The sequence below is a fragment of the Tachyglossus aculeatus genome, chromosome 21 (assembly GCF_015852505.1).
Source record: "Tachyglossus aculeatus isolate mTacAcu1 chromosome 21, mTacAcu1.pri, whole genome shotgun sequence".
NCBI classification, from domain to species: domain Eukaryota; kingdom Metazoa; phylum Chordata; class Mammalia; order Monotremata; family Tachyglossidae; genus Tachyglossus; species Tachyglossus aculeatus.
In genome coordinates, this window is record NC_052086.1 from 18,145,733 (window position 1) to 18,170,600 (window position 24,868).

At 42.1% G+C, this 24,868-nt stretch overlaps 1 protein-coding gene across 2 annotated transcripts in view; it reads left to right on the forward strand.

Moving 5' to 3' along the window:
* LOC119941945 (sodium/glucose cotransporter 1-like) overlaps positions 1 to 24,868 on the forward strand; it is a 65,200-nt gene that overhangs the window by 32,794 nt on the left and 7,538 nt on the right. For both annotated transcript variants that reach the window (XM_038762518.1, XM_038762519.1), the window contains exons 9-14: positions 458 to 593; positions 2,692 to 2,799; positions 10,985 to 11,135; positions 14,081 to 14,249; positions 17,731 to 17,946; positions 24,358 to 24,457. In XM_038762518.1, coding sequence (XP_038618446.1) covers positions 458 to 593; positions 2,692 to 2,799; positions 10,985 to 11,135; positions 14,081 to 14,249; positions 17,731 to 17,946; positions 24,358 to 24,457 — 880 coding nt within the window. The remainder of the gene's footprint in view (positions 1 to 457; positions 594 to 2,691; positions 2,800 to 10,984; positions 11,136 to 14,080; positions 14,250 to 17,730; positions 17,947 to 24,357; positions 24,458 to 24,868) is intronic.

Below are 24,868 nucleotides of genomic sequence, written 5' to 3' on the forward strand. Positions count from 1 at the left end.
TAATCAGCGGTATATCAATCAATGTTATTTGAATGCTTACCTGTGCAGAGTACTGTACTAAGCACTTGGGAAAATACAGTGCAATAGAGTTGGTAGACCTGATTACTTCCCACAAGGACCAATTTGTACTTCCCAAGCGCTTAGTACAGTGCTCTGCACATAGTAAGCGCTCAATAAATACTATTGATGATGATGATGATGACCTTAGAGTCTAAGGGGGGAGACAGACATTAAAACACATTACAGACAGAATAACAGTTAAAATAGGCCGTGCGGAGAATCTTTTTCAGCCTTCCCACTCCAAGGTCAAATCAAACCATAACTGTCCAGTGTTAAAACTGTTCCTTCCAAATATCTTCTCTTTACCTGAGCAAATGTACTGGTATCCCTCCTGATAGATAAGGATCTAACATGGCTGGGAGAATCTCTGCCTCTGCACTCTGTATTTTCCTGGCAGGTGATCGTGCAGCGCTGCCTCTCAGCCAAGAGCCTGTCTCACGCAAAGGCCGGCTGCGTCATGTGTGGGTACCTGAAGCTCCTCCCCATGTTCCTGATGGTGATGCCTGGAATGATCAGTCGGATTTTGTTTCCTGGTAATTAACGTACTCCAGTTGCCTGTAATTGCTTTGTTTCACTCCCCATAGAACACTTGATTTCTGTTTTTTGGGTTTATGTTTTGATGGTATTTGCTGAGTGAGCCCCTTCCTTCCTCTCCCCCTCGCCCCCCTCTCCATCCCCCCCATCTTACCTTCTTCCCTCCCCCACAGCACCTGTATATATGTATATATGTTTGTACATATTTATTTATTTCACTTGTACATATCTATTCTATTTATTTTATTTTGTTAGTATGTTTGGTTTTGTTCTCTGTTTCCCCCTTTTAGACTTGTGAGCCCACTGTTGGGTAGGGACTGTCTCTATATGTTGCCAATTTGTACTTCCCAAGCGCTTAGTACAGTGCTCTGCACATAGTAAGCGCTCAATAAATACGATTGATTGATTGATTGATTGCTTACTATTTTCCAGGCACTATAATAATAATTGATAATTATGGTATTTGTTAAGCGCTTACTGTGTGCCAAGCACTGTTCTAAGTGCGGACTAAGCACTGGGGTAGATATAGGCTAATCAGGTTGGACACAGTCCCTGTCCCACATGGGGCTCACAGTTGTAATCCACATTTTACAGATGAGGTAACTGAGGCCCAGATAAGTTCAGTAATTTTACCAGTGTCACACAGCAGACATGTGGCGGACTCCCAGGCTCATGGTCTATCCACTAGGTCACACCGCTTCTGTCATGCTGCCTCTGTCCCCTACATGTAGCTCTCCTGAGCTCTTCTTCCTATGTATTCTGATGTTCGGGAGTGTTTTTTATTGGGAATTCTTGTGTACCAGGCACATTCAAATTCTCATGCTATTTTCAACTTTTAGGGGAACGGTGAGGATCAAAGAATACCTTTTCCATCCCAAAACTTGAGTTAATGAACTAGAACTCCTTTGAGTGACTTAATTTGAATGACTTGATTCATTTTGACAATGAGGTTACTGACATTTGTGAGGACAAATAGCAGGAACCCCTCCAGTAGTGGAGAGCTGCCAAATTCACCCTCCATGGCCTAGGGACATAATGTGGTCTTCTGGAAAAAGCATGAAACTGGATCTCAGGAGACCTGGATACTAGCCCCAGCTGTTCCATTGGTCTGCTGTGTAACCTTTGGCAATTCACTTAGTCTCTTTGTGCCTCAGTTTCCTCATCTGGAGGCTGGATATGGGATACCTGTCCTCCCTATCTCTTGGATTATGAGCTTATTGTGAGTCAAGGACTACCTGGTATGATTACCCTGTACCTACCTCAGTGCTTAGACAATGCTTGGCACAAATGAGGAAGTGTTGCCTAATTCATTCATTCATTCATTCAATCGTATTTATTGAGCACTTACGGTGTGCAGAGCACTGTACTAAGCGCTTGGGAAGTACAAGTTGGCAACATCTAGAGACGGTCCCTACCCAACAGCAGGCTCACAGTCTAGAAGGGGGAGACAGACAACAAAGCAAAACATATTAACAAAATAAAATAAATAGAAAGAGCATGGGACTGTGAATCAGGAGACCTGGGTTCTAGTCCTAGCTGTGTCATTGGCTTGTTTTGCGAACTTGGACAAGTAGTCTCAGTTTCCTCAAATGTAAAATGGGGATAAGATGGATATTGTCTGATCTAATTATCTTATATAAACACTAGTACACAATGCCGGCCACATTGTAAGCCCTTAATAAATGACATTAGTATTATTATTCTTACCTGGTAATTATACCAGTGCTCACTACCCAATTAAGTGCTTAATAAGTGCATTATTATTATCTGGGAATTATGCCAGTGCTCATCACACAGTTAAGTGCTTAATTAATGCCATTATTATTATTACCTGGTAACTATACCAGTATTCACCATACAGTTAAGTGCTTAATGTTATTATTATTATTAACAATTACAGTAATAATTATAAATGCATTTAAAAAAGTTTTACCCTGAAACTCAATAGTAAAAAGTATGTTTTGCCATTTAGTAACTGATTGGTGGCTTCTTAGGATATTTGTATATTCTGTTTGAGCCCTCACCCACAGACACTCTGCTGTTCCAGCGGGCGTCGGGATTTGGAATCATTAAAATGATCCGTGATTCTTTCCTCAGATAAAGTGGCCTGTGCTGTACCCTCAGAATGCCAAAAACATTGTGGTACCGAAGTTGGCTGTACTAACATTGCCTATCCAACATTGGTGGTGGAGCTCATGCCAGATGGTAAGAAACAAGTCCTGTTGGGGTTGTTTTTTGAGGGATACAGGAAACCCTAAGGTCTAGAGTGCTCCATTTCTTGCCCCAATTTGAGGTCTGCAAATGGATGATTTTGGAGGAGAGGGTATGGTTGTAAGTGTTTCTGTTGCCAACTTGTACTTCCCAAGCGCTTAGTACATTGCTCTGCACACAGTAAGCGCTCAATAAATACGATTGAATGAAAGTGTTTTGACTAGTTTTGCCCTAGTCAAAGAATAGTTATGGCTAAATAAGCTATTTGCATTTGGATGGGGGTCTTCTGTGGATGAGATATTTGTTGGCATTGCTATCTTCTCCAGTTGCTTTCTTGCCTTCAAGAAAGACAACAGTATTTATTGAAGGAGGTGAATTGGGGGGAAAAAAGTGGCCGGCTTCTTGAATCTAAAGAGTTCTGTCTGATGAACCCCAACCCATTCAATTAATGTAGGTTTTACTGAAATACAGAGAAATCATTCCTAGCACTTTAGTGACATTTTTGTAAAATGTCAAGCCTTATGAAATTGTGTTTTTTAAGTAATTGATTTAATGAGGAATATGAGTTAGGGTATAGGGTCCTGCCTCCTCCCTAGGTTTAAAGCCCGAGGGCCAAGGTCAGTATGTGTCATATATCCCATCCATGGGGATTTTTATTTTAAAATCGTAACTCTTGCTGCAGGGAGCCCAGTATCAGGCCACATTATACATCTCGCCTGACGGGCTCTAGGTCACTGGATCCCTTGCATTAGAGAAGCAGCGTGGCTCAGTGGAAAGAGCTCGGGCTTTGGAGTCAGAGGTCATGGGTTCAAATCCTGGCTCCGCCAATTGTCAGCTGTGTGACTTTGGGTAAGTCACTTCTCTGTGCCTCAGTTACCTCATCTGTCAAATGGGGATTAAGACTGTGAGCCCCACATGGGGCAACCTAATCCCCTCGTAACCTCCCCAGTGCTTAGAACAGTGCTTTGCACATAGTAAGCGCTTAATAAATGCCATTATTATTGTTATTATTACTATTAGGAAGTGAGCAACACAGTGGTTCAAGAATAATGAAATTGCTTCATGAGGTGGAGAGGAAGAAGAGGGGTAGGGTTGTTGTACCAAAGCTTGCCAGGCTTAGTTCTGGCATATGTGGGGAGAGCCCTGACACTTAGGTCAGAGCTTCCAAACCCTCGGCCAGAGTCCTGGCACTTGGGTCCCGAATCAGTGTTCCTTTGAAAGTGTGCTGGTGCCTCAGATGCATGCAGCTCTTAGGGAATGTTACCCCAGCGAGTTAGAGCCATCTTAATATTGAACTAGCTTCCAAGGACAAGGGCTACAACACTGTTCTGAGATTGTTGCTCCAAGGCTGTGAGCTCGTTGAGGCCAGGGATGGTCTCCAGCGTGGCTCAGTGGAAAGAGCCCAGGCTTTGGAGTCAGAGATCATGGGTTCAAATCCCAGCTCTTCCAATTGTCAGCTGTGTGACTTTGGTCAAGTCACTTAACTTCTCTGGGCCTCAGTTACCTCATCTGTAAAATGGGGATTAAGACTGTGAGCCCCCCGAGGGACAACCTGATCACCTTGTAACCTCCCCAGCGCTTAGAACAGTGCTTTGCACAGAGTAAGCACATAATAAATGCCATCATTATTATTATTGTTTATTGCTGCATTCTACTTTCCCAAGTGCCTAGCACTGTGCTCTGCACACAGTAAACGCTCGATAAATATGATTGAATGAATGACTGAATGAACGACAACTTGTAGCACTTTATTCAGGAAATATAGGAGCTGTATATATGTTTGTACATATTTATTACTCTATTTATTTTACTTGTACATATCTATTCTATTTATTTTATTTTGTTAGTATGTTTGGTTTTGTTCTCTGTCTCCCCCTTTTAGACTGTGAGCCCACTGTTGGGTAGGGACTGTCTCTATATGTTGCCAACTTGTACTTCCCAAGCGCTTAGTACAGTGCTCTGCACACAGTGAGCGCTCAATAAATACGATTGATGATGATGATGATAGGAGCTTTGACTCCTCAAGTTCTTCCTTACCTCCTCCGCTCCCCCTACCCCAACTTAGTGCCTCAGCCCAAGTTAAGCATGACAGAGAGAAGAACGGCGATAGGGAGGAGGAAAGAGAAGAATAGTTACAGTTTAGATTGTACTCTCCCAAGTGCTTAGCACAGTTCTCTGCACACAGTAAGCACTCAATCAATCCCATTGATTGAATGATTTCAGGAAAAGGGAGCTGAGAGTAAACAGTCTTGAGAGAGTCAGAGAAAGAAGAAACAAGTGAGGAAAAATGATTGGGAGGTAGGAGAGATAGAGAGGAGGAGAGAATGTTGGATAAACAGCAAACAGGCAAAAAGCTAGAGACAAAGGAAAATAAGAGGCACAGGAGGGAGAAGACAAAGAAAGAGATAAAGAAATGAGAATACGTTACCCCATTTAGGGCAACTGAGGGACCCAGGGCTGCCTCAGAATCTAAGTGTTGGTAATAGGACTTAAGTTGTTGAGTATATACCTAAGCTGCTTTTGGAGTGCCTGGGGGTCAAACTGTATCTCCCCTACCCTTTCCCCTTCCCCTCCCAAAGCACTTGTGTATATTTGTATGTATTTATTACTCTATCTTATTAATAATGTGTATATAGCTATAATTCTATTTATTCTGTTGGTATTGACACCTGTCTACTTGTTTTGTTTTTCTTTGTCTCCCCTTTCTAGACTGTGAGCCTGTTGTTGGGTAGGGACCATCTCTATGTGTTGCCGATTTGTGTTTAGTACAGTGCTCTGCACACAGTAAGCGCTCAATAAATACGATTGAATGAATGAATGGTGGGATATTCCCAATGGAATCTATAGAGTATCAGGGAGAAGGGAAGATAATGGGTGACCTATGTGGTGGTGAATTTATGCATATAGAAACATTGAGGATTGCCTGAATTTCCTGAGATTAACACTGAATTGTAAAATTGCCTCTCCCTGATAAATGAATTCTACTGCGGGAACTCTCAAATGAATGAATGAATCAATCAGTCCATGGTATTTATTGAGCACTTACTATGTGCAGAGCACTGCACTAAGTATAGGTGGGACATGTTCCTTGCCCAAAAGGACCTTTCAAAGTCCCATTATTAGTTCTCATGTGAAGTGTAGCACAAATACCTAGAATTCATCTCACTGCATCTCCTTCCTCCCTCCCTTCCTTCCTCCCTCCTCCACCCCATTCTCCACTCAATTAGTATGTTTAGTTATCCAAGGGCATGCTTTTCTAATTGATTGTGTCACTGTAGATGTTGGGAAGATTTTCATAATTTAACAGACCCTTGGGACTAAGCCACTTGGAGCTTTCTAAACTCTTAGTAAATTGTCCCCTACTGAACAGGTCTGGGGTACAGATTCAAACTCAAAACAGCCCAACTATAAATTTACAGAGCAGGGTGAAGGCCTTAGAATCTCAACCACTGAAAAGATTATTGAAACTGCAGTGGGATGAAATCTCTCATTGATTTAGCATCCTTGCCATCAGATTATGGTTTCACTCTATTAAGTGCTGTGTCAGATTCTCCATGTCATAGAAGTCACATACACATCTGGAAGGAAGTATGCACATTGTATATGGAACCTTTCTACTTCCCCACTCACAACATGAAAAGACCCCCCGCCCCAACACACACATACGCACAAATGGTTGTTTTGTTGGTTTATTAATTTTTTCTTTCTCACTGAGGTGCTTTCCTGTGCTTTTAGGCATAAAGCTCCATGCACAATCATGAAAGGGCCTGGGGAGGTCAGATCCAGGGAAATTTGTAGTGCATTTACACCATTCTCCATTTTATTCTGGGTCCAAGACTCCCCAAGCAGTTCTAGGCCAGTTACAAGATCATTAACTAGGGTGTGTCAGTAGAATCTTAAATACATGTGGCTTGTCCCCCACCAGTTACCTGCTGCTTCTTCATCTTTGCTAAGAGTTGCTAAAAAGCAAGAATGGTGTGAAGAAATTTCTGAAAGAACTTGTATATTATAATTTTTAATACCCTATACTTCTATTTGGAAATCACCTGTGGTCCCAAATCTAAACATGTGTTCAACAGGAATAAAAATAAACCAAAAGAAGAGAATAAATAAGGTACAAAAAGACAGGGCTCTGAATGTAACTTTCATAACAATAACTAATGAGAAGAGAGCCAGTGATTTTTTTTCCCTCCAAAATAAACTACAAAGAGAGAAACCATCAAAATGATTTTAATGCAGAATAATAGGGAGAATAAAAAAGTTAATCTCGGAAGAAGTGGATGTGATGTGAAAAACTAAAGAAATGGGAGTTAATAGAATGTCTGAAAACTAAAGAGCAACAATGAACAGCAAAATGAAAAACTCCAAGAAAAGAAAATACAAAGCATTAGGAAAAATGAACATAGAGAATCTCGAGATAATGAAACAGAGTGAGTTAAAGTGATTGGTTTGCCAAATGACTGCATAGAAAAAGACAGACTAAGCTAATTGTTTCCACAAAAAGACTTACCAGAAAAAGTAAAGCTGGAGAAGCAAAAAGTTGCTTTCCTAGTGGGCACACATCAGTAAAATCAATGCAACTGCCTTGCAGACAAAGACTTATGCTTTCATGGCAACTGTATTTATAAGCCAGGGCTGCAACTTCACGATCATAATAACGAATATCGTGACTCGTAGTGTCTGCTGTGGGTGAACTTGTCTTTTAGGGAAATCCAATATGAGTGACATTTGGAAGAAGAATCCACTTAATAGGATTCTTCCATCAATATTAGCTTTATGATATAGCTTGCGTTTTCTGTCAGTACAATAAGTGAAAGAGAGAAGTGCTAGGCACAGGTGATTCAAATGGGAAAGCAATTTTATCACATACACAGTGACCTCTTAAGCCCCTTAATATTGTCAGCTGCTAAATAACAATGCAGTTTATAAACAATTTCCTGAAGCTACACAAGTATACAACATTGTCTTTTTAATGACACTACCAAACAAATATTTGAGGAATACTTCCTGCCCACTTTTAACGTGCCAGGGCAGGGCTTTCATTTAGTTGGCCCTCTGTTTCTCATGCTTGGCCAGGAACCACAGTTCCTACAAATCCACTTCATAGCCAGCTTCAATGAGCAGGCTGTTCCAAGGTGTAGTCAAAATGGAAATCTGAAGTTGGACACAGTTCTATGTTCACAGAAATTGGGGTTTTTAACAGCCAAGAGAGAGCCTCTGATGACCACTTGGCAGAGAACCTTGGGGATGTCACAACTTCCCTGGGCCTCAGTTTCCTCACCTGTAAAATGGGGATTCAATACCTGTTCTCCCTCCTACTTAGACTGTGAAACCCAAGTGTGGGACAAGGGACAGTGTCCATCCTGATTAATCTACCCCAGCACTTAATAAAGTGCTTGGAACCACTAATTATTATTATTATTATTGTGTTATGCTGATAGAACTTCAAAATAAATGACTGTTACTCTGCCTGAGTGAAGATAAAGTGATAATTATAATTGTAGGACGTATATACGTTGCCGACTTGTACTTCCCAAGCACTTTGTATAGTGCTGTGCACCCAGTAAGCACTCAATAAATATGATAGAATGAATGAATGACAGGACTTCCAAAGTAGAGGCATTTTTACATTTTAAAAAACAAAATGTATATTGTAAAGCTGAATGTATTGTGAATAAGAACCTCCAATGGTTGTCCACATCTGCATCTAAAAGGAACTCCTTATCATTGGCTTTAAAATAGTCAATCACCTTGCCCCCTCCTATCTTACCTTACTGATTTCCTAGTACAACCGAGAACTCTCACTTCACTCCACTACCATCATGCTACTCGGTCTTGATCTCCAACCTACCTTGATCTCGTATATCTTTCCGCTTACCCCTTGCCCACATCTTGCCAGTGGTCTGGAATTCCCTCCCTTTATATCCAACAGACCATCACTTTCCCCACCTTTAAAGCCAAATCACATCTCCTCCAAGAGGCCTTCCCCGACTAAACCCTAATCATTTCCCATACTCCCTCTCCCTTCTGCATTTCCCTTGCACTTGATATTTACTTAGAGAAGCAGCGTGGCTCAGTGGAAAGAGCATGGGCTTGGGAGTCAGAGGTCATGGGTTCTAATCCCGGCTCTGCCACTTGTCAGCTGTATGACTTTGGGCAAGTCACCTCTCTGGGCCTCAGGTCCCTCATCTGTAAAATGGGGATTAAGACTGAGAGCCCCACGTGGGACAACCTGATCACCTTGTATCCTCCCCAGCGCTTAGAACAGTGCTTTGCAAATAGTATAAGCATTTAACAAATGCCATTATTATTATTACCCCACTCTTAACCCTACAGCAATCAATCAATCAATCATATTTATTGAGCGCTTACTGTGTGCAGAGCACTGTACTATGCTCTTGGGAAGTACAAGTTGGCAACATATAGAGACAGTCCCTACCCAACAGTGGGCTCACAGTCTAAAAATATATACAGCACTTATGTATGTATCTGTAATTTAATGTATTTATTTATATTAATGCCTAACTCCCCTCTAGGCTGTAAGCTCCTCGCGGGCAGGGAACGCGTGAACCAATTCCTGATTATCTTGTATCTTCTCCAGCATTTAGTGTAATGATTGGCATATAGTAAGCACTTAAATACTATAATTATATTGTTCTCTCCCAAGTGCTTAGTATAGTGCTCTGCACACAGTCATCACTCAATTACTATGATTGATTCAGAAGATGTGTTCCGCTTTGATCAGAGAAGAGATACCCTTCTAACTCCTGTAAATCAACCCCCAAATTGAGTTAATCCAATTCTCCCTTTCCCTACTCCCTGCTCCCACATTTTCTGCTGAGGATGTCTACGCACACAGACTGGTTCCAAAAGGACAGGCAGTATAATCACTCCCATTATTTTCAGTGACTCACCAGCTCTTTTTCAATCACTAACAGTTCCAATTAGATACGTATGCAAAAGTAGAAAGGGAACAGCTAAGTTTTATGAGGGGAAAAATAGGAAAGAATTAAAAATAGATAAGAATATCTTTTTGAAAGGTGCCGTGTAGAATGATGGAAATGCAAACGATGTTGGACAACTTCTCATAGAATTCATAGGCCCTGCTGCTTCACAGAGAAGTCAGAGGACCTGGGTTCTAATCCTGGCTCTGCCATTTACCTGCTACATGACCTTGGCAAGTCTATTTACTTCTCTGTTTCTGTTCCTTCATTTGCAAAATGAGGATTCAGTACCCATTCTCCCTCCTACTGAGACTGTGAGCCCCATGTGCAGTTTTATTATTTTGCATCTCCCCAGCAATTAATGCAGTGCTTGGAACATATTACTATTATTATTATTAGTAGTAGTAGTATTAACTCATTTTCTTTGTGGAAGGGCTGCATTACCTGCTTGAGTGTAGTCAAATGTAATGGCCTGTGTTTATTTCTTCAGATGTATAATTTAACATTATATGCCAACTAAACTAGGGAGAGCATCTGAGTTTGGACTGTTAGCTCACTGTGGGTTTGGATCCTGTTTACCAACTTCATTGTATTGCATTTTCCAAGCACTTAGTACAGTGCATCTGCACATAGTAAACAATGTGCCGTTGATTGATTATTCTCAGTTCAGAAAGTTAATGGTTGACATATTATGGGGAGACTATTTCACCAAAAAGGACTAAAACCCAGAATATCTTTGGTCACTGTCATTGTCATATGCCTTCAATAGGAAACACTTAACATCGAGAAACATTGAGAACTTCAAAACATTGAGAACCCTGAACCATTTTCCCCTCATGGAAATGGCTTCCCAGTTGCAATCTGGGAAGGCATCCAATTGGGTATGGTCACTGATTGATCAGGGCAGGGCAGTAAACCCTGCAATCCAGTCTGTCAGAGAGTTGGGGTGATGCCATGATTGACAGAGCAGGTTCTGAGGTGGGAATAGTAGTACATGGTCTCCCAAAAGTCTTATCTGCATGGCACCTTCCCCCACAGTGTTAGTTTGGCAATGAGAGATTTGGTCTCTGCAGATTTGGGTCACAAATGGATATTTTAAATGAAAGCTATCTTCTCTCAGAAAACAAAAATTTGCCTCGTTCAGCCTCATCCTGTATCTGGTACTGATTGACACCTTGTCAACTCTTCAAAGGCAAGAACTGGATTTCTCCCAAACTTTTTTTTTTTTGTTCCAGGATTACGAGGTCTGATGTTGGCAGTAGTGTGGGCTTCTCTCATGAGCTCCCTGACCTCCATTTTCAACAGTGCCAGCACCTTGTTCACCATGGACATCTATACCAAAGTCCGAAAAACAGCAACTGAGAGAGAGCTCATGATAGCAGGAAGGTAAATAAGCGTCCCTCCCCAATTTAGCTGCTATATAAACAAATTTGATACGTAGGGGGATGGAAGGGAAGGGGCTTCCTTTCATGTCCCTTCCTCGGCTCCCTACCCTCCTCCAGCTCGTGCTTGGTTAAAGGAAATAATTACTCCCCAACTAGGAGCAGCACATGTGATTGCCAGAAAAAGGAGATTGATGCCAAACAATCCTCTTTCAGGGAAACAACAAAAATTGCTGTGACCTCAAATAGCTTTCAGCTGTCAGTCAGTCAGTCATTCACATTTATTGAGCACTTGCTGGAGCAGAGAACTGTACTAAGCACTTGGTAGAGTACAACATAACAATAAACAGACACGTTCCCTGCCCACAGGGAAACAGACATTAAATAAATTATAGAAATGTGCATAAGTGCTTTGGGGCCCGGAGTGGGGCTGAAAAAAAGGACCAAGTCAGGGCAATGCAGACAGGAGTGGGAGAAGAGGAAAGGAGGGCTTAGTCAGGGAAGACCTCTTGGAGATGTTCTTCAATAAACCTTTGAATGGGGGGAGAGTAATTTTCTGTTGGATATAAAGGAGAGCATGCCAGGCCAGAGGCAGAATGTGGGTGAGAAGTCAACAGCAAGATAGATGAGATCGAGGTACAATGAGAAGTTTAGCATTAGAGAAATAAATTGTGTTGGTTTAAGTGTAGTAGAAGAGCAGCAAGGTGAGGTAGAAGAGGGCAAGATGATTGAATGCTTTAAAGCCAATGGTGAGGAGTTTCTGTTTGAAGCAGAGGTAGATGGACAACCACTGGAATTCTTGAGGAGTGGGGAAACGTGGGCTGAACATTTTTGTAGAAAAATGATCCAGGCAGCAGAGTGCAGTGTGGACTGGAGTGGGGTGATATAGGAGGCTGGGAGATCAGCAAGGAGGTTGATACAGTAGTTAAGGCGGGATAGGATAAATCATTGGATTAACCTGGTAGCAGTTTGGATGGGGAGGAAATGGTGGCTTTTAGTGATGTTGTGAAGGTTGAACCGACACAGGATTTAGTGATGGATGAATATGTGGGTTGAATGAGAGAATTAAGGATAATGTCAAGGTTACGGGCTTGTGAGACAAGAAGGATGGTGGTGCTTTCTAGATATGGAAAAGTCATGGGGTTTGGATGAGAAGATAAGGAGTCCTATTTTGGACATGTTGTGTTTGAGGTGACGGGAGGACATCCAAGTATCTGCCTCCCCAGCCTATGTTCTTTTACCTCTTCTAGGACTTTTTCACAAAAAAAATATTTATATCTGAATCTGCTGATTTGTTGCAGCCTATTCTCTCTTCTCTGGTGAGAATGGTCTGGATGTGACTTTCAGAAGTCCCGTATGTGTCTTGGGGCTAAGATGCCTGTGGAGCAATAGTATCCTCTAGTGCCTGGTTAGATTTGGTCTTTAATACAGAATATTAATATGTTCCATTATTGTAATTTTTAGGATGGTATTTGTTAAGTGTCTACTGTGTGTCAAACATTCTTCTGGGGTAGCTGTAAGTTAATCAAGAGGGACACAGTCTCTGTCCCAAATGGGACACGCAGTCTACTATTGTGAGATGATCTAATCCAGCCAGTTGAAGGACTAAACTATCCAGAGCCTGTTCTTCTTTTTCAAACTTCTCCGGGGGTCCTCCTTTGGTGGATTCCTTGGGGATCTGACCCATTGTTTTATCCCTCAAAGAGTCAAGTAGATCTTCCTTATGTCCAACCACAATATCTCTTGCTTTAAGCTTAAACCCACTTCTCCTTGTTTGTTGTTTAGTAGACAGTGAATGGCCTCCGCATTAAAGACGCTTCATATTTTTGAAGGCAACTATGAAGTCACCTCCTTAGTTTTTTCATCCTTGTACTAGATATAATTCTGAAGTTCCTTTTTCAGGTGATTTATGTATTTTACCACTTTTCTCTGGACCATCTCTAGTTATTCCTCATCCTTTCTTACCTAGAAGAGACCAAGAATAGAAATGTTACTCTTAAGGGTCTAACTTCAGTGGAAAGATTACTTCTGTACACTTATCTATCAAACGTCTATTTATGCATTCCAGCATAGCAGTGGACAAAATTGATTCCTGGGTCTTTTTTGCAGTACTTGGGGGCCAGCCAGTTTTTCCTGATCCTGTATTTGCTTTTTGTTTTTCCCTCCTTGATTACAGGTCCTGTATCTTGTGGCGGTGTCCACAGATACTGAAAATGTTTAGTCAAAAGGCTACTCAGTTTGTTAGGTTCAGATTGGGCTTTGATTAGTACAGTTTAGGTCTTTCTTCCAGTGACTGTTTTGGCTGATCCAGGTTATCCTGGTCCCATAGGGTCCCTGATCCTACCCTGGGGGTTAGTCATTACTGGGCAAGCCTTAGGGTCTGTTTTGAACCAACTTGGCCCAAAATGATCCGAGTGACAGTGAAAACCCATACCCTCATGGTGGTCCCCAGGTCTGACTTTTTTTTTAGTCAATTAATAAATCAGTGGTATTCAATGAGTGCTTACTATGTGCACAGCCCTTAGAAGGTGGGAGAACCGAAAGCTGGTCTGGACCTCCCAAGAGTGCTGCTGCTGGGGAATTCTTGGGCATACTGATATTGACCAGGCCTAAATCCTCAAAGTTCCAGTTGGACTGGACTAGAGTGGGAAATGCGGCAGGTGTAATTTTAAAGCCTTGAAACCTCCCATACATAAGTGCATTGGCAGGTGTTCTGGGGAACCCTGACCCTGATTCCATCCAACCAGAGCGCTGCTCAGGATATTTGAAGAAACCTGAGTTAACCTGGGTTAATTTGGGAAGTTTTGGGTTGTTTGGTATTTTACATATGGCAGATTATTGTTTGTCGTTCAGGTGATTATTATATAGAAATACCTTTATTCCTCAGTGAATTACTTTTCATTGTCAGGTGTTTTATTATTGATGCTTAAATGTCTGCGTTATTTACAGACTATTCATAATCCTGCTACTTGCCATCAGTATCGCTTGGGTGCCCATTGTGCAGTCAGCTCAAAGTGGACAGCTCTTTGACTATATCCAGTCTATCACCAGCTACTTGGGCCCCCCCATTGCTGCTGTCTTCCTACTGGCTGTTTTCTACAAGAGGGTCAATGAGCCTGTGAGTATGTGTGGGTGGATCGGGGGTGGGGGACAAGGGAGAGGCTCTAAACAAAGTTGTTGGGAGCAATTGAGATTTTCAGCTATTTCCCGTGACTTGTTTTCTTTCCATGAGACTTTCTTTCTCAGAGTGTCTCAGACTTAAAAAAACAAACAAACAACTCTTCAGCAATTAAGGACTTGTAGCATTTCTGTTGGAAGCCTCATATTTGTTGGAATTCGTGACTCCAAGAATCTTCTGAATTCTGTAATGGAATGGGAGGCACAGATGGTAGCTGAATCCATGTTTACAGATAAGCTCCCTGAATGGATAAGTTTAATCAAGAGGTGTAGAGGTCCCCAGACTTACCCTTGCAAAACACCCTCAAACAAAAGCTAAGGAGAAACAAGACTAAGATTCATCAGAGAAATAGAGAGCCAGTAAATACTGGGTGGTAAACCCTTGGCTAAAGAGAGTTTCTGGCAGATGGTCCAGTTGGGTATTCATGAGTCAAAGGCAAACAAAAGGTCAGAGTGGATTAAGATGGAGTTAGAGCCCATTAGATTAGCCAGAGGAAGATCACTGGAATTCTTGGAATCTCAGAAGAGTGAAGAGGGAGAAATCCAGATTGTGTTGGATCAAGAAGAGGTGCTAGAGGGTAAGTGGTGGGAGTCGGGTTATCCACACTGTTCAAGGAGTTTGGGCAGGAAAAGGGACCTCAGGTGGGCATAATTGGATGGTGCAGTGGGAGTGAGGGATGACTTTATAATAATAATAATGATGGCATTTGTTAAGCGCTTACTATGTGCAAAGCACTGTTCTAAGTGCTGGGGGGATACAAAGTAATCAGGTTGTCCCACATGGGGCTCAAAGTCTTAATCCCCATTTTACAGATGAAGTAACTGAGGTACAGAGAAGTTAAGTGACTTGCTCAAAGTCACACAGCTGACAAGTGGCAGAGCCGGAATAAGAACCCATGACCTCTGACTCCCAAGCCTGTGCTCTTTCCACTGAGCCATGCTGCTTCATTATGGAGAGTAAAGTAATGATGAGAGAGGGGAGGAAGTCAAGAATAAGAATAGTATTTTGGGGAGTTGAGAAGAGATGGGCTTGAAAACCTCTCCCTGCTCTCAGCCACATGCACATCCTGCTCTGCCTGAGGTGATTCAACCCTCCACGCCTCAGTCCTATTCCAGCTGGCAGTGTTTCCACCATTTCTCTAATTTGTCTTGTTTCTTCATATCTCCACACCTGCTCATTTTTACCCCATTCTGTGTGGGTTTGGGGATGAGCCATTTCAATATTAGGCCTCCATAGCAACCCAGATGATTTCAGGCCCAGTACATCTAAATCTGGCCCTGAGTATCATTGTTGGCAAACATTTTAGGATCAGGGTATGTGTCGACGAACTCTGTTGGATTGTACTCTCCCAAGCCCTTAGTATAGTGCTCTGCATGTAGTAAGCGCTTGATAAATACCATTGATGGTGATGATGGCTAGGGCAGCGTTAGCAACCAGTGGAAAGCATATTTCAACTATTATTATTACCTTTCTGTGAATACAGTTATTCTGTTTTAAAGTTTCTTAATAGTAGTAATAATAATAGTAGTGGTATTTGTCAAGCATTTAGTATGTGCCAAGCACTGTTCTAAACATTAGGGTAGATAGAAGATAGTTGAGTGGGACACAGTCCCTGACCTACATGAGACTCACAGTCTTAATTGGTTCTTGGCCTTTTGGCTAAGCTCAGGTAAGAAGCAGCATAGCGTAGTGGATTCATTCATTCAGTCGTATTTATTGAGCGCTTACTGTGTGCAGAGCACTGTACTAAGCGCTTGGGAAGTACAAGTTGGCAACATATAGAGACGGTCCCTACCCAGCAGCGGGCTCACAGTCTAGAAGGCGGGCTCACAGTCTAGTGGATCAAGAGCATGGATACAGGAGTCAGAAGGTCATGGGTTCTAATCCCAGCTTTGCCACCTGTCTGCTGTGTGACCTTGGGCAAGTCACTTCGCTTCTTTGTGCCTCAGTCACCTCATCTGTATAATGGAAATTGAGGCCGTGAGCCCCATATGGGACAAAGACCGTGTCCAACCTGAATTGCTTATATCCACCCCATCTCTTAGTAAATTGCCTGGCACAAAGTAAGTGCTTAACGAACACTGTTATTATAGTAGTATATAATAATAATAACCCCATTTTAAAAATGAGGCACAGAGAAGTTAAATGACTTGCCCGGGGTCACACAGTAGACATGTGGCAGAGCTGGAATTAGAACCCATGTCCTTTGACTTCCAGGCTCGTTCTCTTTCCACTAGGCCACACTACTTTCTCAAAGCATTAGCACCCATGGCCGTGGGGGCCACGTGCCCTTTTTTTTAAAAAAATGGTGAATATTTTTGACTCCTGAAAGTTTTCTAGTTGATCCCTCATGAACTGAATAAAGCATCTGAAATACTTTATGCTCTCTTCAATACATAAATAAAAGTTTCTTGAGGAATCGAGTGTGAGGCACTCTTAGTAGTTTAAAATCTGCTGTAGACAACACAGAGGAGACAGACATGACAAGATGTGGACAGAGGATTGATTGCTATCTAACAACTATATCAGTGAAAATCAATAAGTTCTTCTTTGGAAGAAAAGTACCTTCTACATCTAAAAAATAATCATTGTTCTAAGAGGTGGCTGGTAAAGTCTTTTTTGTTGTTTTGTTTTTTAAAACAGAGCATTTGTAATTAAAACGCATTTAGCGGTAATCCCAGGGTATTAAGGGAAATGGCCATCTAGGTGAGTTTCTTTCTCCTTCACTGTCTAATCCTCTCTTCTGGGGTCCCTTGTTGAAGGAACAGGAGAAGAAGATAGGATCAAGGAGGAGATCAAAGGACTTAGGGAGCAAATTGGAAAGGGGAATATAAAAGGAGTGAGGCAGGTAGTGAAACAGGAGCAAGAAATGTAAAAGTGGACAAATTGGGGGGGGAGAGCAGTAGCTCTCAAAACCCACACTCCTTTACCCAAAAAATAATGGAAGAAACAATGGACTTGCTGATGATCATCTTGTTCAAAATTATTCTTTAAATTTCATCCTTTTCCAACCCAGGCTACATATCTATAATTTGTGTATATATTTATAATCCTATTTATTTTGATGATATTGACACTTGCCTACTTGTTTTGTTTTGTTGTCTTTCTCCCGTTTCTAGACTGTGAGCCTGTTGTTGGGTAGGGACTGTCTCTATCTGTTGCTGAATTGTACTTTCCAAGCACTTAGTACAGTGCTCTGCACACAGTAATAAATACGATTGATTGAATGAATGAATGAATATGGTCCTAAAGCTCATCTTCTCATTACTTAGTTTCATGTAGCCACCACACGTAATTTCTATTAACTGTTTTATTTTGTTAGATGATGGTTGTCCATTATGAACGTGGTTGTGATTTTTTTTTAATATGAACGTGGTTGTGAAAGTTCTTGGTGACTCTCCTTTTTACCTTTATTTTACAGGGTGCCTTCTGGGGACTGATCACTGGACTTGTATTAGGGCTTATAAGGATGACTACGGAGTTTGTGTATGGGTCAGGAACATGTATGGCTCCTTCCAGTTGCCCCCATATCATCTGTGGGGTCCATTACCTTTACTTTGCCATGATCCTCTTTTCCGTGGTCACCGTCGTCATCGTGGGAGTCTCTCTAGTAACCAAACCCATTCCCGATGTAAATGTAAGTATTGGTAGCTTTACGGCCTTATTCCACTTAATGAAGTGTTTCGGTGCCTACATTCTAACAATACTTCATTGACAAGAACAGACTTATGCGGTCAATAACATTTAGTTGTATATTAGAAATATAAGTTCAGATTTTGTCTTTCTTGGAATTCTCAGGTATTGCCATTCAGTTTTGTGGGATAAGGAAAAACATGAAGGTACCACATAAGCTTCAGAGGATGGTCGTTGTCCTCCAAGAGAAGCATACTTGACTTGCTCTGGATATGTTAGCTAGTTCTGTGGTGCAAGCAAAGATGAACCTATCGGTCCTAGCCAAACCCTTGGAAAATGCAGAATGACCTAGGAGAGGTAGCATGGCCTAGAGAATAGGACACAGGCCTCGGAGTTGGAAGGACCTGAGTTCTAATTCCAGCTCCGCCACTTGTCTGTTGTATAACCTTGGGCAAATCACTTCTCTTCTCTGTAAAATCACTCACCTCATCTGTAGAATGGGGATTAAGACTGTGAGCCCCATGTGGGACACTGACTGTGTCCGACCTGATTAACTTGCATCTACCCCAGCACTTAGATAAACACTTTACAAATACCATGGGGAAAAAAAAAAGGCTCAGTCATTCAGGAATGCATTATTCAACTTCCGATTGTCCGAGCCTCTTGTTTCTTCTCTTTCCGACTCCCGGTGTTCTGACGATTTTACTGCTGATTAGCTGCACACCTCCATATGAGAAATAATCATTGGTATTTGTTGGGTGCTTCCTATGTGCAGATCACAACTCATCACTCAACCTAGTTATTGTGAGCACCTCTGGTAAAGTGTATTGTCGGGGAAGAGAATGAGATTGTTGCCGATTGAGAATTTTGGATCGTCTGTGCGTTTAATCTGTTCATGCTAGCTTTGTCCTCATAATGTTGTGTTGGCCATGAGTAAGCAATTTTTTTCCCTGTCGAAAGCTATCTTTGGAGAGGAAATATCTTGGGCAGAAATTCAAAAGGTGCAGCATTAATAACGTTTCTCGAAAAATACACAACCATATTTGTGGCAGTCTTGTTACAGTGATTATTCTTCCCAGCTGGTAAGGCCAACTTGATAGTAGCTGCTGCTTGTTGAGTAGGAAGGGTTAGAAAAGAACATAATAATAATAATAATAACAATAACGACATTTATTAAGCGCTTGCTATGTGCAAAGCACTGTTCTAAGCGCTGGGGCAGTCACAAGGGGATCAGGTTGTCCCATGGGGGGCTTACAGTCTTAATCCCCATTTTACAGATGAGGGAACTGAGGCCCAGTGAAGTGAAGTGACTTCCCCAAAGTCACACAGCTGACATTTGGTGGAGCCAGGATTTGAACCCCTGACCTCTGACTCCAAAGCCTTGGCTCTTTCCAGTGAGCCAAGCTGCTTCCCCGAAGACTCCTGGAATTTGAGATACCTTGGAGAAAGAGTCTTCTAATATAACAAAAACAGGAAGCCACCAAGGGAATTAGGGGAGCCACCTGATGATTTTAATATTAGGATCAGCGAGTACTTAGAAAAACACAACCTGTTGAGGAAAGCCAACATGATGTGGTAAAGAGAAATCATAGCTCAATAGGCTGCATGACTTCTCTGTAAAGGGGTAGATAAGCATAAGAATAGATGGGGACTAGTCGACATAATATGTTCAGATATTTCAACTCCCCCGGCCTGTGCCTCCCACCCCATCCCTTCCCACATCCTTATACTCACTCCCTTCTCTTCCTGACCATCATTTTTGCTCACGCACAACTGCTCCCTCTAGAATGGCTCTTTCCCTTCTGATTACAAACATGCCCATGAGTCCCCTATCTTAAGGAAACCTACTCTGGACCCCACTGTCCCATCCAGCTGTTGCCCCATCTCCTTCCTCCCATTTCTTTCTGAACTCCATGAACAGAGGGCATAAACAGCCTCTCTTCTTCCTTCCTCCAACTCCTCCCTTTGTGACTCTTTACAGTCTAGTTTCTGCCCCCTTCACTCTATTGGGACCATTCTCTCCAGTATCACCAGTCATTAATAATAATAATGATGGCATTTATTAAGTGCTTACTGTGTGAAAAGCACTGTTCTAAGCGCTGGGGAGGTTAAAGGTGGTCAGGTTGTCCATTGTGGGACTCACAGTCTTAATCCCCATTTTACAGATGAAGTAACTGAGGCACAGAGAAGTTAAGTGACTTGCCCAAAGTCACACAGCTGACAATTGGTGGAGCTGGGATTTTGAACCCATGACCTCTGACTCCAAAGCCCATGCTCTTTCCACTAAGTCATGTGGCTTCTTAAGTCTCACTGGTTCTACTCTGCCCTAATCCTTCATGACCTCATGGCTGCCTTTGCTAACGTAGATCACTCACTTTTTCTGGAAACCCTGACTTTGGTTTTCCTGACAGTTTTCTCCTGGTACTCCTCCTCCTCCTCCTTCCTCTGCCTGTCCTCCATCTTTTTGCCCACTCTTCCTCTGCCTCCCACCTCCTAGGTGTGGGTATCCCTCAAGGCTCAGTTCTGCACTTACAATCTCACTCCCTGGCAGTTCTCCTCTGCTTCCACAGCTTCCATTATGACCTTTGTGCGGATGACTCCCAAATCTTCCTTGCTAGCCCAGACTTCTCTCATTCACTGCAGTCTTGCAATTCCTCTTACCTCAAGGATATCTCTGTAAGGATGCCCTGCTGGCACATCAGACTCAATATGTCTAAAATTGAACTCCTATTCTTTTATCCCAAATCTTCTGCTCCCCCTTACTTTCCCAATTGTTGGCAACACTATGCCTCTCAAGCCTGAATCCTTGGTGTTATTCTTGACTCTTCCCTGTCTTTCAACCCCTTGTATTCAGTTTGTTTTCAGACCTTGTCAGTTGTTCCTCAGCAGCATTTCCAGAATCTATCTCTTGCTCTCCATCAAACAGCCTCCACGGTGGTCCAGACACTTTTCACTCCCCCAGCTTCATGACAGTATCACCCCCTTTGCCGACCTCCCTACCTCAAGCCCATACTTCAATTTGCTGCCTAGATCATTGTTCTAAAGTGCCATACTCCTCACATATCCCCACTAACGTCTCTCCATTCCTCAAAAACCTCCGGTGGTTGCCTATTCCTTTCCACATCCAGCAGAATTTCCTGACCATTGACTTTAAAGCACTCAATCAACTCTTCCTCCTACTTGACCATTCTCTTTGTCCTCTCTCCTCTAGTTTACACCTCATTCCTCTCAAGCCAACCTACTCACCTTGTCTCATTCTCATCTTTTCTGCCACCAGTCTGTTGTTCACATACTCCCCTCTGCCTGAAACTCCCTTGCCCTCCATATCCAACAGATCAAAGCTTTCTATTCTCAAGGCCCTTCTGAGATCACATATCTTCCAAGAGGCCTGAGTATTTTCACCAACTGCCACTTCAGCCTCTCTGTGCCACCTAAACCCTTAAATTGCCCCCAACCTCTTAAATTAACCCAACCCTTAAATTACCCCAAACCCCAGCCTTTATGTATATACCTTTCATTCATTCAATCGAATTTATTGAGCGCTTACTGTGTGCAGAGCACTGCACTAAGCACTTAGCACTGTACTGCTAATATATATCTTACATATCCTATCTATACCCTAATCTGTAATTTCCTTATCTATCTCCCCTTTGAAGTCAGGAACCATGTCATCTTTTTTGTATTCTCCCAAGAACTTAGTCCATTGCTGTGTACCTATCAGCTATGTGATTTGATTTATTTTTTTTTTTTTGCAAAAGATTTTTGATGGACTCCTACACTAAAGACTAGAAAAACCAAGTAACCAGAAGATTGGAAGGAAAGTACTGATGCTGATATGGGTAGATAATTGGCTTGAACAAAGGAAACACAGCTAACTTGCAGGCTGGAGAAATGTTAATAGTGGTCAGTGCTGGGGCCAATTTGGATAAACATCTTAATCTGTAAAGGGAAATGTGTTCTGAAATCTCTGAGTTTATAGATTACACAAGCTCCATGTGGGACAGGGACTTTGTCCAACTTTATCATCTTTTATCTACCCCAGCACTTGGTACAGTAGTAAGTGCTTAATGAGTTTCATAAAAAAAGCCAGTAAACTGTTCTGCGCTGTGAGTCAGATGGAAATAAACTGTGAGATTTCATAAAATGGCAGAAGGGCATCAGTGTGAGAAACAACAAGATAGTGCACCTAAGGAGAAGTAAGGCAAATTACAACTGCATAATGTTGATGGATGGGTTTGGCATGACTCATGCATGGGATCTGGATCATTATGGTTGTCATTTAAATCACCAATTGCTAGGCATCATCAGGAAGGGGCTTGAAAACAAAACAGAGTTTGAAATCATGCTCCACCCACCTTTGGAATACCCTGGGAGATTCTGGTTATTTCATTTTTAGAAGGACATTAAATAGCTGGATAAGGTAGAGAAAAGGGAAAAGGGGAAAATACACTGGAAGGTAAGCAGGTTTAAGAGTGTCCTTCCTTTAGGGAGTTTGCACTCACTCTGCTAACTGTAAATTTCTTGATAGTGGGGACTGTGTCTTTTTGTACTCTCCCAAGCACTTACTACAGTGCTCTGCACGGAGTAGGCACTTAATAAATACCACTTGTGGGTGGCAACCAAGATAAAGAGAGAGAAGCTTTCTTACTGGAAAAGATGCGCATTAGGAGGGGAAATATTTGAAGTCTTAAGAACCCATGAAGGGAGGACAAGATGAACACAGAAATTGTTCCCCACATATCATGCTACTAGGACAAGCAATCTTTGAAATTTGAAGGTAATAGGCTCAAATAGAAGAAAAGGGGGCTTCTTCCCTAAATATAGGGAACTTGTTAACACTCTTGCCAGTCTTTCACTTTTCTTCAACCTCGTCTATCTCACCCCCACCCCCTTGCCCCACATCCTCCCTCTGGCCTGGAACTCCCTTGCCCTTCATATACAATAGACTACCACTCTCCCCATCTTCAAAGCCCTACTAAAAGCCCATCTCCAAGACACCTTTTTTAAAAAAATGTTATTTAAGTGCTTATTATGTGCCAGACACTGTACTAAGTGCTAGAGTAGGTACAAGCTAATCAGTGTAGGCACAGTATCTGTCCCACATGGGGCTCAGAGTCTTAATCCCCATTTTACAGATGAGAGAACTGGGGACCTTAAGCGGCTTGCCCAAGGTCACACTACAGACAAGTGGCAGAGTCAGGATTAGAACCCAGGACCTTCAGTCTCCCAGGCCCATGCCCTATCTCTGGGTCACGCTGCTTCTCAATTCATCTGCCTTTCCCACCTCATCAGTCATTTTTTTCTCATCTCTCTCCCTGTCATGTCACCTGGATCTGTACCTTTTATGCATTTGATATTCACCTGAGCCTCAGCCACACCGAACTTATGTACCGAGCTGTAATTTATTTCAGTGTCTGTCTCCCCCTGTAGAGTGTAAGCTCCTTGAGAGCAGGGAACATGACTGCCAACTCTCCCAATATTGCATTCTCCCAAGTGCTTGGTACAGGGCTCTCCCCAAATTATAAACACTCAGTGAATACCATTGATTGAATTCAGGTGGTTGGGCAGGCCAGAAATACTAGTAGGATAGGTACACCTTGGAGTAGCAATCCATACTGGGTTACTAAAGGGAACAAGGGAATGATGGTTGGGATATGGAGAGGAAAAATCAGTAATCCAGTCAGTCAATCAGTGATATTTATTGAGTGCTTATTGTGTGTTGAGCACTGTACTAAAAGCTTGGAAGAGCACAATAGAACAGAGTTGTTGGACACGTTCCCTGCCCACAGCGAGCTTACAGTCTAGAGGGAAAACTGTTTGTTAGAAAGGGGATTTAAGTGATATTTTGAAACAGGGCCAAGGAGAGCAACTACCATACAATTACACCAAATGGCCTTTTTTCCACTATCAGAATCATGATACTGTCCAGGAGAGAACTCAGTGTGACTCACTCATGTTAGTGCTTATGTTAATGTCTTAACATCTCATTGGAATAACTGCATACGCAAAAAATCTGTACATGTGGAGTATCTCCTCCACTAAATAGAACTCTTATTGGAATGCCTAAATATCATGGCTCAGTGGAAAGAGCACGGGTTTTGGAGTCAGAGGTCAGGGATTCAAATCCCAGCTCTGCCAATTGTCAGCTGTGTGACTTTGGGCAAGTCATTTAATTTCCCTGTGCCTCAGTTACCTTATCTGTAAAATGAGGATTAAGACTGTGAGCCCCCCATGGGAAAACCTGCTCACCTTGTAACCTTCCCAGTGCTTAGAACAGTGCTTTGCACATAGTAAGCACTTAGTAACTGCCATTATTATTATTATTGTTATTATTATTCACACACCCACACCTAGAATAAATGCTTGTTATGGAGCTGCAGCTTTGTTGACAGACTTATGTATGTTTTCCGGGTAGCTGTATCGCCTGTGTTGGAGTCTGCGAAACGTCAGAGAGGATCGTGTTGACCTGGATGAAGGAAAAATCCATGAAGAAGTTGAGGAAAGCCCTCAGGAAGGTAAGTTCTAGCTAATCCTTTCTAACCGGATAAGAAATTCAGTTATGTTTCATTTTAATTTCGTCTCAAATATTTAATACTTGATTTTTTTTGCCAGCCATCTGTAAAATCTAGAATTATAGCTTCCCATCTATTAAGGCAGACTAAATAGGAAATGATTTTGAACTGGTAGGAAAAAATCAGTACTTCATTTTACACATTTCAAGTGTTTAGGTAAATTTAGTGGCCTTGAGTCTTCCCTTCAAGACTAGGAGAGTGATCACTTGGAGTACTTGAAAGCATGGCTTAATTCTCAGAATTTCAAGCAAACAAAAGTCTGTAATCCAAAATTTGCATTTTTTTGTCTTCTAATTTAGTTTACGTAGCTAAATGGGTATGACTTGTCTCAAAGTATTTGTAATCCTATTAGGA